The sequence below is a fragment of the Hyla sarda genome, chromosome 4 (genome assembly GCF_029499605.1).
Source record: "Hyla sarda isolate aHylSar1 chromosome 4, aHylSar1.hap1, whole genome shotgun sequence".
Taxonomy (NCBI): domain Eukaryota; kingdom Metazoa; phylum Chordata; class Amphibia; order Anura; family Hylidae; genus Hyla; species Hyla sarda.
This window is the reverse complement of record NC_079192.1, coordinates 135,992,974-136,008,215: the sequence shown is the minus strand read 5'-3', so window position 1 is coordinate 136,008,215 and position 15,242 is coordinate 135,992,974. Positions and strand designations below refer to the sequence as shown.

Below are 15,242 nucleotides of genomic sequence, written 5' to 3'. Positions count from 1 at the left end.
CTTTTTAATCGTATAAAAAGTGACCAAAAATGCGCTTTGATACCACATGTTTATTTATTTTTTTACACTTTTATTTTTTTATGGGAAAAGGGGGGTGATTCAAACTTTTATTAGGGAAGGGGTTAAATTACCTTTATTAACACTTTTTTTAACTTTTTTTTTGCAGTATTATAGGTCCCATAGGGACCTATAACACTGCACACACTGATCTTTTACACAGATCACAGGCGTGTATTAACACGCCTGTGATCAGTGTTATCGGCGCTTGACTGCTCCTGCCTGGATCTCAGGCACGGAGCAGTCATTCGCCGATCGGACACCGAGGAGGCAGGTAAGGGCCCTCCCGGTGTCCTGCAAGCTGTTCGGGACGCCGCGATTTCACCGCGGTGGTCCCGAACAGCCCGACTGAGCAGCCGGGTCACTTTCACTTTAGAAGCGGCGTTCAGCTTTGACCGCCGCTTCTAAAGGGTTAATACCGCACATCGCCGCGATCGGCGATGTGTGGTATTAGCCGCGGGTCCCGGCCGTTGATGAGCGTCGGGACCGACGCGATATGATGCGGGATCGCGGCGCGATCCTGCTTCATATCGCGGGAGTCGGCGCAGGACGTAAATATACGTCCTGCGTTGTTAAGGGGTTAATAAAACTCTTTTTGAATTGGAAAAAAAATTGGTAAGCTATATTATTACAACGATCCACATTGCAAAGCATTTTATGTCAGTTTTTGCTGTAAACTAAAATGATGATTTCCATAATGACTTCTTCATCCATGAAAATATAAATTTAAAAAAATAAATTCATATACAGCGGGTAAAATAAGTATTGAACACGTCACCATTTTTCTTACTAAATATATTTATAAAGGTGCTATTGACATGATATTTCTCCAGATGTTGGTAACAACTCAGTTCATAACCTCAAAACATTTATTTATGTGTAATAACGTTAAATGGCACAGGGAAAAAGTATTGAACATGTTTACTGATATTTATTTAATACTTTGTACAAAAGCCTTTGTTGGTAATGAGAGCTTTAAGATGCCTCCGGTGTGGAGAAACTAGTGGCATGCATTGCCTTTGTGCAATTTTGGCCCATTCTTCCACACAAACATGGGCCCTTTTCTATAAACCCTGATCTTCAGTTACTTCCATAGATTGTCAGGTGACTGGCTGGGCCATTCTAGCAGCTTTATTACCTTTTTTATTTTTACACGATTTGAGACTTCTCTTGTCTGTGTGTTTGGGATCATTGTCTTGCTCACTGTTCACCCTCATTTCATCTTCATCATACTGGTAGAGGACAGAAGATGTTTGTCAAGAATGTCTCTGAAATTTTGCCCATTTATCCTTCCTTCGATTGTGTGAGGTTTGCCAGTACCATTTGCTGAAAAGCAACCCCACACCATGATGTTCCCACCTCCAAACCTCACTATTGGTAAGGTGTTTTTAGGGTGATATGCAGTATCATTTCTCCTCCAAGCATGGTGTGTATTATGGCAGCCAAACAGTTCAATTTTGCTTTCATCTGACAAGTGTACAGACACTTAAGTACACATATAGGAGGAGATTTATCAAAACCTGTCCTGAGGAAAAGTTGCTGAGTTGCCATAGCAACCAGTTTGCTTCTTTTATTTTTTACTGTCCTTTTCAAAAATGAAAGAAGCGATCTAATTAGTTGCTATGGGCAACTGGACAACTTTTCCTCTGGACAGGTTTTGATAAATCTCCCCCATATTGTTAGAATACTGTGAATACAGCAGGTGCATATAAACCAATTTTCACTGAATCTGAATACTACAATACAACATTGAGAATATCAAACTCCACATGACTTACTATTAATAGATCGGCACATTTTGACCCGTGGCAGCAGACCGATGCGCCAGTAATAAAAAAAAAAAAAGAGAGACAGTGACAATCTAAGGTAATATCATATGGTCAAAACTTGAGCCATACTACCGTATTTATCGGGGTATACCACGCACCGGCCTATAACACGCACCCTCATTTTACCACGGATATTTGGGTAAAAAAAGTTTTTTACCCAAATATCCATGAAAAAATGAGGGTGCGTGTGTGCGCGTGTATACCCCGATATACCCCCAGGAAAGGCAGGGGGAGAGAGGCCGTCGCTGCCCGCTTCTCTCCCCCTGCCTTTCCTGGGGTCTAGAGCGCTGCTGTCGGCCCTTTTTAACCCCTGGTTATCGGCGCCGCTGCCCGTTCTGTCCCCCTGACTATAGGTGCCGGCGCCGATAGCCAGGGAGAGAGAAGCGGCGCCGACAGCCAGGGAGAGAGAAGGGGCAGCGGCACCCATTGCCGGCGCCGCTGCCCCGTTGCCTCCCCCCATCCCCGGTGGCATAATTACCTGAGTCCGGTCCGCGCTGCTCCAGGCCTCCGTCGTGCGTCCCCAGCGTCGTTGCTATGCACGGCGCGGCGCTCTGACGTCATGCGCCGCGCCGTTCAGCGCATAGCAATGACGCCGGGGACGCACGACGGAGGCCTGGAGCAGCGGAGCAGCGCGGACCGGACTCAGGTAATTATGCCACCGGGGAGGCAACGGGGCAGCGGCGCCGGCAATGGGTGCCGCTGCCCCTTCTCTCCCCCTGGCTGTCGGCGCCGCTTCTCTCTCCCTGGCTATCGGCGCCGGCACCGATAGTCAGGGGGACAGAACGGGCAGCGGCGCCGATAACCAGGGGGTGAAAAGGGCCGACAGCAGCGCTCTAGACCCCAGGAAAGGCAGGGGGAGAGAAGCGGGCAGCGACGGCCTCTCTCCCCCTGCCTTTCCTGGGGGGGTATCGGCGTATAACACGCACACAGACTTTAGGCTAAAAATTTTAGCCTAAAAAGTGCGTGTTATACGCCGATAAATACGGTATTTACATATGTACTAGTTACTTTATAGCAGCTACAGTTATAAATAAGGATACATGAAATTATTTACTATTAACTGACCACTAAATTCCAATCTGCAGCCCAGCATAGCAGATTGTTGCTGCACTTGTATATGCATAAAATCTATATACAAGTGTAATACTGTATAACCATAAACAATAGTGCAACATGCAGGGCATTGCACCGTATTCCCACACAGCACTGTTGTACTTTGTTTAGTAAATTTTTTACCAATGAGTGCACTGCCCAATTTGCGAATAATGAATCCATTAACCACTGCATTAAAGTTTCTACAAATCTGTGTATAACAGCACAACTTGATTTCTTGTGTAAACCAAAAGCCGCAAATTTTAAACGGAGACATATTAACCCACTTTTTAAACACAAAAAATCCTGTATATATTCTCACAGTGTTTCATTAGCTTTTCCAAATATTGTGCAGAAAACGCTAAACAAGTTTAATATGTTTTTATTCAGCAATGCATTCTAAGGCTGGGTTCACACTATGTTTTCTCCCATACGGGAGCACATACGGCAGTGGGGAGCTGAAACCTCGCGCTCCCGTATGCCTTCGTATGCGCTCCCATATGTCATTCATTTCAGTGAGCCGGCCGGAGTGAAAAATTTTTGCGCTGTATGCACTTTTACAACCGGTCCTAAAACCGTGGTTGACCACAGTTTTAGGTCCGGGGAAAAAGCGCATACGGCGCAAAAATGAGCCGACCGGACCGAACGTTTCACTCCGGCCGGCTCATTGAAATGAATGAAATACGGGAGCACATATGAAGGCATACGGGAGCGCAAGGTTTCAGTTCCTCCCTGCCGTATGCGCTCCCGTATGGGAGAAAACATAGTGTGAACCCAGCCTTACATGGCGAGTGTGCATACAGGCCATGATGGCCATGAGTGCATTTCTTACTGTTTTGTTTGAGACAACAGTAACAACTGTTCTGACAACTGTTGGACAACTCTTCTGATTATTCTTCTCACTCCTCCATCAGAAATCTTGCGAGGAGCACCTGGTCCAGGCAAATTTGTGGTGAAATGATTGTCTTTACTTCTGTATTATGACCCCAACAGTACTCAATTGAACATTCAGAAGCAAATGCACCTGTAACCAACACCATTGTTATCTTTAGGCAGCTCTTTGTTTTTTTTTTGGTTTTTTTAAACTATAATTTTTATTAGTTTTAGAACAAGTAAGGAAATATAAACAAACTGAAAATGTTGGGGTTACATACCCCAAAGGAAGAGGCATACAAATCAGTAGCAACAGTAAGCCTTCAGTTGAAACGTAAGTAAACTAGAAGTGACAATCCAGCTAACATTATAATCATGCCTCCTAGAAGTAAGTGGAGGGGAGTAAGGAAGAGGGGGGGGCAGGGGGGGAACACAATGACATGTAACACCAGGGAAGGGGAGACCCCAACAATGTCAGAGAGAGAGAGAAAGAAAGAGGGAAAATAGAAAAAGAGGGAGGAGTAGGGTCCGAGAGCGAAGGTAATCAGGGAGGTTGACTGTCAGTGAATCTGTCCCATGGGTCCCACACCAAGAGAAACTGAGAGACAGTGTTATTCAGAGAGGCTGTTAGAGACTCTAAGGAGCGAATTTCACGGACTCTGGCCAACAACTCACCCTTGGGAGGGTTTTACCCATCATGAGATGTTTCTTGTATGACATCTTAGCAATTAAACCTTTTTGTAGGCCTTCAGTTGGGACTGAACCAGCTGATATCAATTTGCACTGAGAAGTGGCTGGATTGCTTTTTTAATTACTGATATATATTGGCTGATCGGAAACGCTGGGAGTTGTTGTTTTGCAACAGCTGGAGGCTCCGTTTTGGAAACACTGCCATACAATACGTTTTTCCTTTTTATTGGGGGGACAGTGTAAGGGGGTGTATATGTAGTGTTTTACCCTTTATTATGTGTTAGTGTAGTATAGTGTTTTTAGGGAATATTCGCACTGGCGGAGATTTACAGTGAGTTCCCTGCTAGGAGTTTGCGCTGCGGCAAAAAATTTGCCGCAGCTCATACTTGAAGCAGAAAACTTACTGTAAACCCGCCCGTGTGAATGTACCCTCCAGCAGTTTCAAAACTACAACTCCCAGCATGTACTGACATACTGTGCATGCTGGGAGTTGTACTTTTGCAACAGCTGGAAGCACACTGGTTGGAAAACCTTCAGTTAGGTTCTGTTATCTAACTCAATATTTTCCAACCAGGGTGCCTCCAGCTGTTGCAGAACTACAACTCGTACTACAACATGTACTGATCGCCGAAGGGCATGCTGGGAGATGTAGTTATGCAACAGCTTGAGGGATTGCAACTACAACTCCCAGCATGCTGGGATTTGCAGTTTTGCAACATCTGGAGAGCTACAGTATAGAGACCACTGCAAACTGTGGCCCTCCAGATGTTGCACAACTACAAACCCCAGCATGCCCTGACAGCAAACAGTTGTGTGGGCATGCTAGGAGTTGTAGTTTTGCAAGCTCTGGAGGGCTATAGTTCAGAGACTACCATATAGTCTCAAACTGTAGCCCTCCAGCTGTTGCAAAACTACAAATCCCAGCTTGCCCAAACAGCTGTCTGGGCATGCTGGGAGTTGTAGTTTTGCAACATCTGGAGTGCTACAGTATAGAGACCACTGTATAGTGGTCTCGGACTGTAGCCCTCCAGATGTTGCTAGGCAACTTACCGGCTTCCGTTCGATCCAGCCGCACGACATCGCCGCCCACCGATCGCCGACGTCGCCTGCAGGGTAAGTGGACTATTGTGGGTGGGCAGGACGGAGAAAACGAAAGTTCACCCCCCCGCCCCCGATCTGCTATTGGTGGTCGCGTCTAGACCACCAATAGCAGGGATAGGAGGGGTGCCACCTCACTCCTATCCCTTCAGGGGGATCGTGGGTGTCTTGGACAACCGCGATCCCCCTTATATTCCGGGTCACCGGGTCACCATAGACCCGTAATCGCGCAAATTGCAACTGTGATTTCACTTGCGATTTGCGTCGATAGGGGGGGTCTGATGACCCCCCTGGGCATTTGCGCGGGGTGACGGCTGATCGATATCAGCAGTCACCCCGGTCTGGTCCCTGCCCAGCGCGCGGCAGGGACCGAAATTTCCATGGACGTACGCATACATCTTTGGTCCTTAACTTCCAGGATGCATTGCAGAAGTAATAGGATCCATGTAAGCACTGTACCACATTGACAGTAAATGGCTCTAGCATTATGCCCAATTAGAAATATATACATTTCAATATCCTTCAGATATCCTAATAATAATCATCTAAAAACGAAAGTTCAACCAAACCCCAACTGTAGTAATATTAGATTACAAATATGTTAACCAATAGATTACAGTTCATTTTTTTAATAAATTGTCTTTTTATTAATTTAACAAAATGAAATAATAACAATAGGCAATGTACATCAGAAGCAACAATAGATGGTGCCGCTGGGTACCGCATGCACAGAAGTAACAAATGGCTGATGAGGAAGGACAACTTACATTATCACATCAGTAATGCAGGCAGTGCAAACAAAAAATTAATTGTAAGCAGGTAAAAGAGCCCTTCCATGAGAAACAGTCCGTAGGGAACCGCCAAAACAGGGGGTAGTAAAGCTAGACAAAAAAAAACACGAAGATAATAGGGAGCAGAAGATCCAACCAATAAAGGCAGGTCCCATAACATAAAGAGAGGTAAAGAAAAACAGAAAGAGAAAAAGGCAGGGGTTAAAGAGAAAAAGGTTAACTTTCCCTGATCCAAAGCACAAAGGAGAAAGAGAGTAAAGAGAAGGAGGCAGAGGCATCAGCTACCTCTACTATCCCAGAAAGTATCCTACAGGGGCCAGACTTCATGAAAACGATCCACAGAATTGTTCAGTCTAGCAGTCATACATTCCATGGTGCACATATCCTACAGCTTAGAAAGGTAATCAAGGGATGAGGGAGGTACGCTTCCAGTGGAGAGGGATAAGGCATTCACAGCTGTCAGCTGGTGAACAAGCATCCAGCACCGACCCCCCCCCCCCCCCCCCCATTATCCAGTAGTCTTTAATGAAAGGACAGTCCCAACGTGCCATGGAGACAGTGAGATTCAAAGGCGGAAAGTGCAGGAGAGAACTGGGAACAAAAGCGAGTCCAGAATAGGTCACGAATCTGTAGGTAAGAACAGAAAAGGTGGTTAGAGAAACCGAACCAGTCATGTGGAGAAGATAAGGGAGTAAAATGCCCTAGTAACGGGGTGAACTAAATCATGGAACTGGAAAAGTCATGCGCGAGGTCAAGGGCCGGACATAGAAGACGTCATACCATCTGGAAGGTCAGGTGTGAAAAGTAAGGAGGATAATACAGAGGCGGAAGTGGCAAGAGAGTACTGAGAGCTACACCTACGCCAGATCGCCCTAGTGAAGGCAATTGGGGCTACCAATGAGGGAGAGGCTGAATGTAGTGCAAAGTGATGACAGAAAGCTCAACAGGAAGAGTCTAAAAGAGATATAAAAAATTTAGAAGAATGGACATTTTAATGGCATTAATCCACCCTAAAAGGGCAAGTGGGGGAGAGGACCATTTAGATAGCAGAGTGTACTTCCGCTATGAGCAGGGGAAGTTGTAGCAGTACAGAGAGGCATAGGTAGTAGAGAGGTTGATAACAAGGTAGGTAAGATAGCCAGTGCACCATGTGTAGGGGAAGGTTTGTTGCAAAAAAGACAGGATAGGGGAAGGAATATTAATAGGAAGGGCATGGGTTTTAGAGGTAACAATTTGGTATCCGGACAGTTATCCATACTTCGATATCAGGGTGTAAAGAGACAGAAGGGAGATCAGAGGTTGAGTAATAGTTAGCAGAACATTGTCCACATAGAGGGCGATTTAAAATTTTCTATCATGAATCATCACGCCACTGTCATAGGAACAGGCACCGACAGATGCAGCCAGGGGTTCAATATAAATAGAGAACAGGAAGGGGAAAAAGGGACAGCCCCGACAGATAAATAGTTTACTATTATTACCTCAACACAGTTCACCCTTTCTTCATAATGTATTCTGGTAAATGTCTAAAAAGAAGAGATTACAATAACACAAATTATTATAAACAATTTACTAAGAGTACTTATGCGATTTTCTTTATGAAAGAAAGGTTCAAAAAACTTACTAAACAACTGTAGTACAGATTTGGTTTTAACCTTCTTACTGAATGCTTATGGAATCACTTTAAAGGGGTTGTGCGCTGCCCTGCAGTTCGGAGCTCCGCTCACAGCGTCCGGAAGTTCATTACTCCGAACGCTGTGTGCGGGCTTCCGTGTTCGCAGCCGCCGGGTGTGACGTCACGCCCGCCCCCTCGTGACGTCACTCGGTTGCGCCCCCTTCCCATAGACTTTCGTTGAGGGGGCGGGCGAGACGTCATGAGGGGGCGGGCGAGACGTTACGAAGGGGCCGGGCGTGACGTCACACCCGGCGGCTGCGAACACGGAAGCCTGCACACAGCGTTCAGAGTAATGAACTTTCGGACGCTGTGAGGGGAGCTCCGAACTGCAGGGCAGCGCACAACCCCTTTAACAACAGTTACCTTAAAGGGGTTAAGGTGATTTTAGTACGTACCTGGCAGACAGTAATGTCCATTACTTAGGAAGGATCTGCGCTTGTCTTGGGGCTAAATGGCTATGTTGTGAGATTACCATAAGACTGTGGCTAGCTTTTTGTGAACTGGTATTTCCTGTTTAACCCCTTAAGGACATAGCGTTTTTCCGTTCTTGCACTTAAATTTTTTCCTCCTTACCTTTTAAAAATCATAACACTTTCAATTTTGCACCGAAAAATCCATATGATGGCTTATTTTTTAAGCTACCAATTCTACTCTGTAATGAAATCAGTCATTTTACCCAAAAATCTACTGCGAAACAAAAAAAATAAAAAATCATTGTGCGACACAAGTGAAGAAAAAAATGCCATTTTGTACCTTTTGGGGGCTTCCGTTTCTACACCGTAAATTTTTCGGTATAAATGATACGTTATCTTTATTCTGTAGGTCCATACAATTAAAATGATACCCTACTTATATAAGTTTGATTTTGTCTTACTTCCGGAAAAAATCATAACTACATGAACGAAAATTAATATGTTTAAAATGGTCATCTTCTGCCCCCTATAACTTTTTAATTTTTCTGCGTACAGGACAGTATGAGGGTTAATTTTGTTGCGTCGTGATCGGAAGTTTTTATCGGTACCATTTATGTTTTGATCAGACTTTTTGATTGCTTTTTATAAAAATTTTTATGGTACAAAAAAGTTACCTAAAATAGGCTATTTTGGACTTTGGAATTTTTTTTTGCGCGTACGCCATTCACCGTGCGGTTTACTTAATGATATATTGTTCGGACATTTACGCTAGCGGCGATACCACATGTTTATTTTTAGTTACACAGTTTTTTTTTTTTTTTATAAAATGGGAAAGGGGGGGGTGATTCAAACTTTTACTAGGGGTGGGGTTAAATCCTCTTTATGAACTTTTTTTCCCCCCCTTTTTTTTTTGTTGCAATTTTATAGCTACCATAGGAGGCTATGACATGCATTATACTGATTGCAGGCACTGACCAATGCTATGCCAGAGCATAGCATTGATCAGTGTTATTGCCGCTTGACTGCTCCTGCCTGAATCAGCGATCGGACGCCGAGGAGGCAGGTAAGGGACCCACCTCGTGTGTCTTAGCTGATCGGGAAACCGCAGTGGTCCCAGACAGCCTGACTGAGCTGCCGGAAAGCTTTCACTTTCACTTTAGACACGGCGATCAACTTTGATCGCCGCGTCTAAAGAGTTGATGCCGGACACCTGCCTGAACGGCGATGTCCGGCTTTAGCCTCGGGCCTTGGCTGATAGCAGCCGGGACTGTGCAGATATGATGCGAGCTCAGCACATACCGGAGAAGGCAGCGCTGTCTGCTGGGATCTGGGACGAGTGTCCCGGATCCTCAGTAGCGGCAGCGGGGGGCCCTTAACCCGGCCGGGCCCTTGGATGATGTCCGATCAGACCGGCCGGTCAGTCCGCCCCTGAGCAGACCAAGTTTTTGAATTATTACAAGGGGTAAAAGGAGAGAAATTCCCCCCCACCAACCCCCCCCCAAAAAATTTGTAACACAATTTCTCGAGTAAGGAAATACCTCATATGTGTATATAAAGTGTTCGGCGGACGCAGTAGAGGGCTCAGAAGGCAAGGAGCGACAATGGAATTTTGGAGAGTGAGTTTTTCTGAAATGGTTTTTGGGGGGGACATGTCACATTTAGGTAGCCTCTATGGTGACAGGACAGCAAAAATAAAACCCACATGGCATACTATTTTGAAAACTACACCCCGCAAGGAATGTAACAAGGTGTACAGTGAGCCTTAACATCCCACAGGTGTTTGACTACTTTTCATTAAAGTTGGATGTAATGATGTTTGATGTTGGTGTAAATGATTAAAAAAAAAACATTTTCACTAAGATGCCGGTTTTCCTCAAAATTTTACATTTTTACAAGGGGTAATAGGAGAAAATGCCCCCCAAAATTTGTAACCCCATCTCATCTGAGTATGGAAATACCCCATGTGTGGACGTCAAGTGCACTGCGTGCGCACTACAATGCTCAGAAGAGGAGTCACATTTGGCTTTCGGAAAGCAAATTTTGCTAAAATATTTTTTGGGGGGGGGGGGGAGGGGGGCATTTCCCATTTAGGAAGCCCCTATGGTGCCAGGAAAGCAAAAAAAAAAACACATGGCATACTATTTTGTAAACTACACCCCTCAAGGAATGTAACAAGGGGTACAGTGAGCCTTAACACCTCACAGGTGTATGACTACTTTTCATTAAAGTTGGATGTGTAAATAAAAAAAAAATTCACTAAAATGTCGGTTTCCCCCCAAATTTTACATTTTTACAAGGGGTAATAGAAGAAAATGCCCCGTAATATTTGTAACCCAATCTCTTCTGAGTATGGAAATATCCCATGTGTGGACGTCAAGTTTACTGCGGGCGCACTACAATGCTCAGAAGAGGAGTCACTTTTGCAAATTTTGCTGAAATGGGGGGGGGGGGGGTTGGGGGGGGACATGTCGCATTTAGGAATCCCCTATGGTGCCAGAACAGGGGAAAAAAAAAAAAACACAACACATAGCATACTATTTTGGAAACTAGACCCCTCAAGGAATGTAACAAGGGGTACAGTGAGCCTTAACACCCCACAGATGTTTGATAAATGTTCATTAAGTGGGATGTGAAAAGGAATTTTTTTTTTTTTTTTACACTAAAATGCTGGGGTTACCCCTAATTTTTCATTTTCAAAAGTGCTAATAGGAGACAATGTCACCATAAATGTGTAACTACATTTCTTTGGAGTAAGGACATATCTCATATATTCACGTAAACTGCTCTGTGGGTGCACATTAGGTCTGGGAAGAGCAGGAGCGCAGTCAGGGGCCTTGAGCATTTACTGAGCTTCTATGGAGGCAGAACAGCGTGACCCCCCCTCAAGGAACACTGAGTTAATAAAGTGGGGTACAGTGGGCCATAAAATGACAAAATAGGTTATGTTCCCAGAATGATGACCCAGAGCATAGCCAAAACTAAAAAATATGCCCACCCCAAACCCTATGCTCTGAATCAACATTCTGGGAATGTAATGTGTGTGGCCATCCCTAACCTGTTGCCTCAAATGTGCACTCCGCTCATGTGGAGAGAGAGCGCTGCGCATTTGAGGCAACATGAAAAAGTCCCCTATGACAGTGACTCAGTGACCCATGACCCATTTTGTGAAAAAAACTGCCCCCAGAGGCCTTATCAGGTTTTTATTTATTTATTTTTTATTTAAAAAATTGGGGCAATTTAGTGGTTTATGGGGTTAAAATTTGGAATGTACTCTGGACTTGGTACATTGGGGTAAAATTATGGGAAATTAAAATGAAAAGGGAAAATGTAATACTCCATGGAAGTGTGATACTCCCTGAAGCAGTTTATAATGCAGAGGCCCGGTTGATCGGGGCAAGTGTCACATTGAGTGGTGGTGTCCTTCCGTATCCCCCTCTTGTGACACACACTGCATTTTTTCTTGTCCCAATATTACCAGTTCCTTGGGAACTCCAGCCTGCTCTTTCCCGGTCACCAAACATCAGGGCCCTTACGACTTCTTCTTGGAACTGGAGGAATGTTCCTGTATTGCCAGCGTACTGGGACAGTACAAAGGAGTTGTACATGGCAACCTGTACCATGCCCTTACCCATGAAAGTAGACCGCAACTTTTTTGTACCATACCCGGGTTTTCCGCATGGCCATGTATGGCTTGAGGACATTATCAGAGAGATCAACTCCCCCCATATACTGATTGTAGTCCAGAATACAATCAGGCTGGAGGACCGTTGTTGTGGTACCTCGCTCAAGGACAGGTGAGCTGCCGTTACCATGAATTTTGGTCAGCATAAGGACATCCCTCTTATACCTGACCAGCAACAGGTTTTCATGGGTAAGGGCATGGGACTCACCCTTGGGCATAGGTGTCTGGATCAAATTTATAGGGAGGCCACTCTGGTTCTTCTATATGGTCCCACAATCGGACGTGGATCTGGCGGCAAGGGATGTGAACAGAGGGATGCTGGTATAAAAGTTGTACACATGGTAAACCTTCACCAGCAATGGGTGCACAAGGTCCCAAATGAGTTTCTTGCTAACACCCAGAGTAGGGGGACATTCTGGGGGCTCAATACAAGAATCTCGTCCATCACATACTTCAAACTTACAAGTGTACCCGGAGGTACTCTCGCATAGATTGTAGAGCTTCACGCTATACCGCACCCATTTTGAGGGAATGTACTGGTGGAAGAGGAGTCTCCCCTTAAAACTGATAAGAGACTCATCTACCGAGAGCTCCCTGAGGGGTAAGTAGGCCTCCCAAAATTTGTCCCCAAAGTGATCTATGACTGGCCTTACTTTGTAAAGCCGGCCATTGGCAGGATCACCTCAGGGGGACATGCCGCATTATCAGCGTAATGCAGGCATTTCCGAATGTCCTCAAACTGCCTCTGTGCCATGGCCATACTGTAAAGCGGGGTCTGGTAGAGGACATCCCCGTTCCAGTACTGCCTGACACTGTTTTTTTTTAACAAGGCCCATATGCAGCACAAACTCGCCAACAAACTCAGGAATCTGTGGCTGATATCCCTCTGGGGGTCTCCAGACAGGTTCACCGTGAGAGGGCTCCAGTAAAATTGTCTGGGGGGGGGGGTCAGACTCCTATTACGAGCGGCATGGGCGCTCGTACTAGTGTTGGCCACTGTAGAGGATAGGTGCAGACAGCTCCAAATCTCCAGCAGTCACACCTGTTCCCGGACTGGCGGTTAGCACACCCGCCCAGTAACTGATACAAACAGGAAAGTCCAGCACACTGTGTCCGATGCTATTAGGTTTATTAAAGGGGTACTCCGGTGAACACCTTTTTTCTTTTAAATCAACTGGTGGCAGAAAGTTAAACATATTTGTAAATTATTTCTATTAAAAATTCTTAATCCTTCCTGTAGTTATTAGCTGCTGAATACTACAGAGGAAATTCTTTTCTTTTTGGAATGCTCTCTGATGAAATCACGAGCACAGTTCTCTCTGCTGACGTTATAATAATAATAATAATGCTTTATTTATTGTTGTCCTTAGTGGGATTTGAACCCAATCCCCAGCACTGCAAGGCAGCAGTGCTAACCACTGAGACACCATGCTGCCCTTAGCATATATCTGCTATGCATGGCTGCTAAAATGGACAGAGATGTCAGCAGAGAGCACTGTGCTCGTGATGTCATCAGTGTTCCAAAAAGAAACAATTTCCTCTGTAGCATTCAGCAGCTAAGTACTGGAAGGATTAAGATTTTTTAATAGAAGTAATTTACAAATATGTTTAACTCTCTGCCACCAGTTGATTTAAAAGAAAAAAGGTTTTCACCGGAGTACCCCTTTAAGGCATAAAATCTGGATGCAGGATACAGGACAACAGCCTACGCGTTTCGGGCGTTAGCCCTTAGTCATGGCATAAGAAACATTAAAATTTCAAACATTTTATAACACACACATTGGTCATGTGATTTTAGTTTCAAGTAAAATACAAAATGCGGAATGGATTCTTGAACACATGATGGAGTTACCTCCACATTCACATTCACATTCTGGATTACAGGCTATTACAATGTGGTCTGACTTTCATTCATGACAAACACAAACAGGGGGAACAACAAACCACTAAAAATAAAGGAATAAATATTGCATAGTAAATCGTTCTTCATATATAAAACAATATCATCTCCATGGGTAACAGAGGCCAAGATTCCATATGGATAGCAGGTTTACAGAGAACATGGATGCCACGGGATCACCTGTTGGACAGCGAGATAAAACATTGGAGAGAAACAGAGCTGATAAAGCACGCTCGGTTTTTGGGTCCAACATAGAAGGTACGAATCCTGCAGCTCCGCAAGATTTAATTTGCTTTATGCGGAAATTTGAATTAACACAGACAAAAGAACTTAAAACATGGTGGGACTTCACTACCTTGACAACATATAAAGGAGAAAAACCATGATCCCAAGAGGTTTGCGAATTAAAAAAAAAAGACCTACCAGAGTTTACTCACCTGCTTTTGAAAACAAGTGGGATTCGGCATTAAATAGATGTTTTTTGGAGCTGATAAGTTATATCATAGAGGAAGAGGAACTTGAGCTCTCATCTTTACAAAAAGAGATTACAACCAAAATTGAGACTTACTCGGTTGTTACAGACCTTTAGGTGTTGCAAGAAAAAAATTTAAACCAACTTGGAGAAGCTGGAGTCCAATATCATGGAATATAAGAAAGAAAAGTTTAACAGAGATATTCGGGACTATCAGGAAGATGTAGTATATACATGGGCGACCCAGTGAAAACATGGGGTTGCTAAGGGTGGGTTCACACCACGATTTTCTATACAGTTTTTGGATAAGGTTATTTTCAAAAAAACCTATGCAACCGTACAGAAAATCGTGGCCATAGACTTTCCATTAAAAACTGTATTTGCCATAATTCATACGGTTGTATCCGGTTTTCAAACCATACGGTTTTTAACTTTTTTTTTTCTGAAAAAAAAAACGTGGTCTACCACGGTTTTTGGTCCTGTTCAAAAACAGCATTTTAACTGTATACGGTTATTTTAACATAGGACTCTATGAGAACTTTATGTCATTGCGGTTCTGTCCGTTTTTTCTATATGGTTTTTAACCTTGCACAGTACGAGCCAAAATAACCACCCACCTTCTGGAAAGAGCTGTGAAACGCCCCTCCCTTCTTCCTCAAGCCCCAGAGAA

General features: G+C 44.4%; 1 protein-coding gene across 15 annotated transcripts in view; it reads right to left on the bottom strand.

The window, feature by feature from the left end:
- The window catches only part of FAM227B (family with sequence similarity 227 member B), a 266,903-nt gene that overhangs the window by 137,818 nt on the left and 113,843 nt on the right, over window positions 1-15,242 (bottom strand). For all 15 annotated transcript variants that reach the window (XR_008892487.1, XM_056572242.1, XM_056572253.1 and 12 more), the window contains one exon: window positions 7,912-7,956. Coding sequence is in view for 14 of the 15 variants with exons in the window: in XM_056572242.1 (XP_056428217.1) it covers window positions 7,912-7,956 (45 nt within the window). In the remaining variant the exon portion in view is untranslated. The remainder of the gene's footprint in view (window positions 1-7,911; window positions 7,957-15,242) is intronic.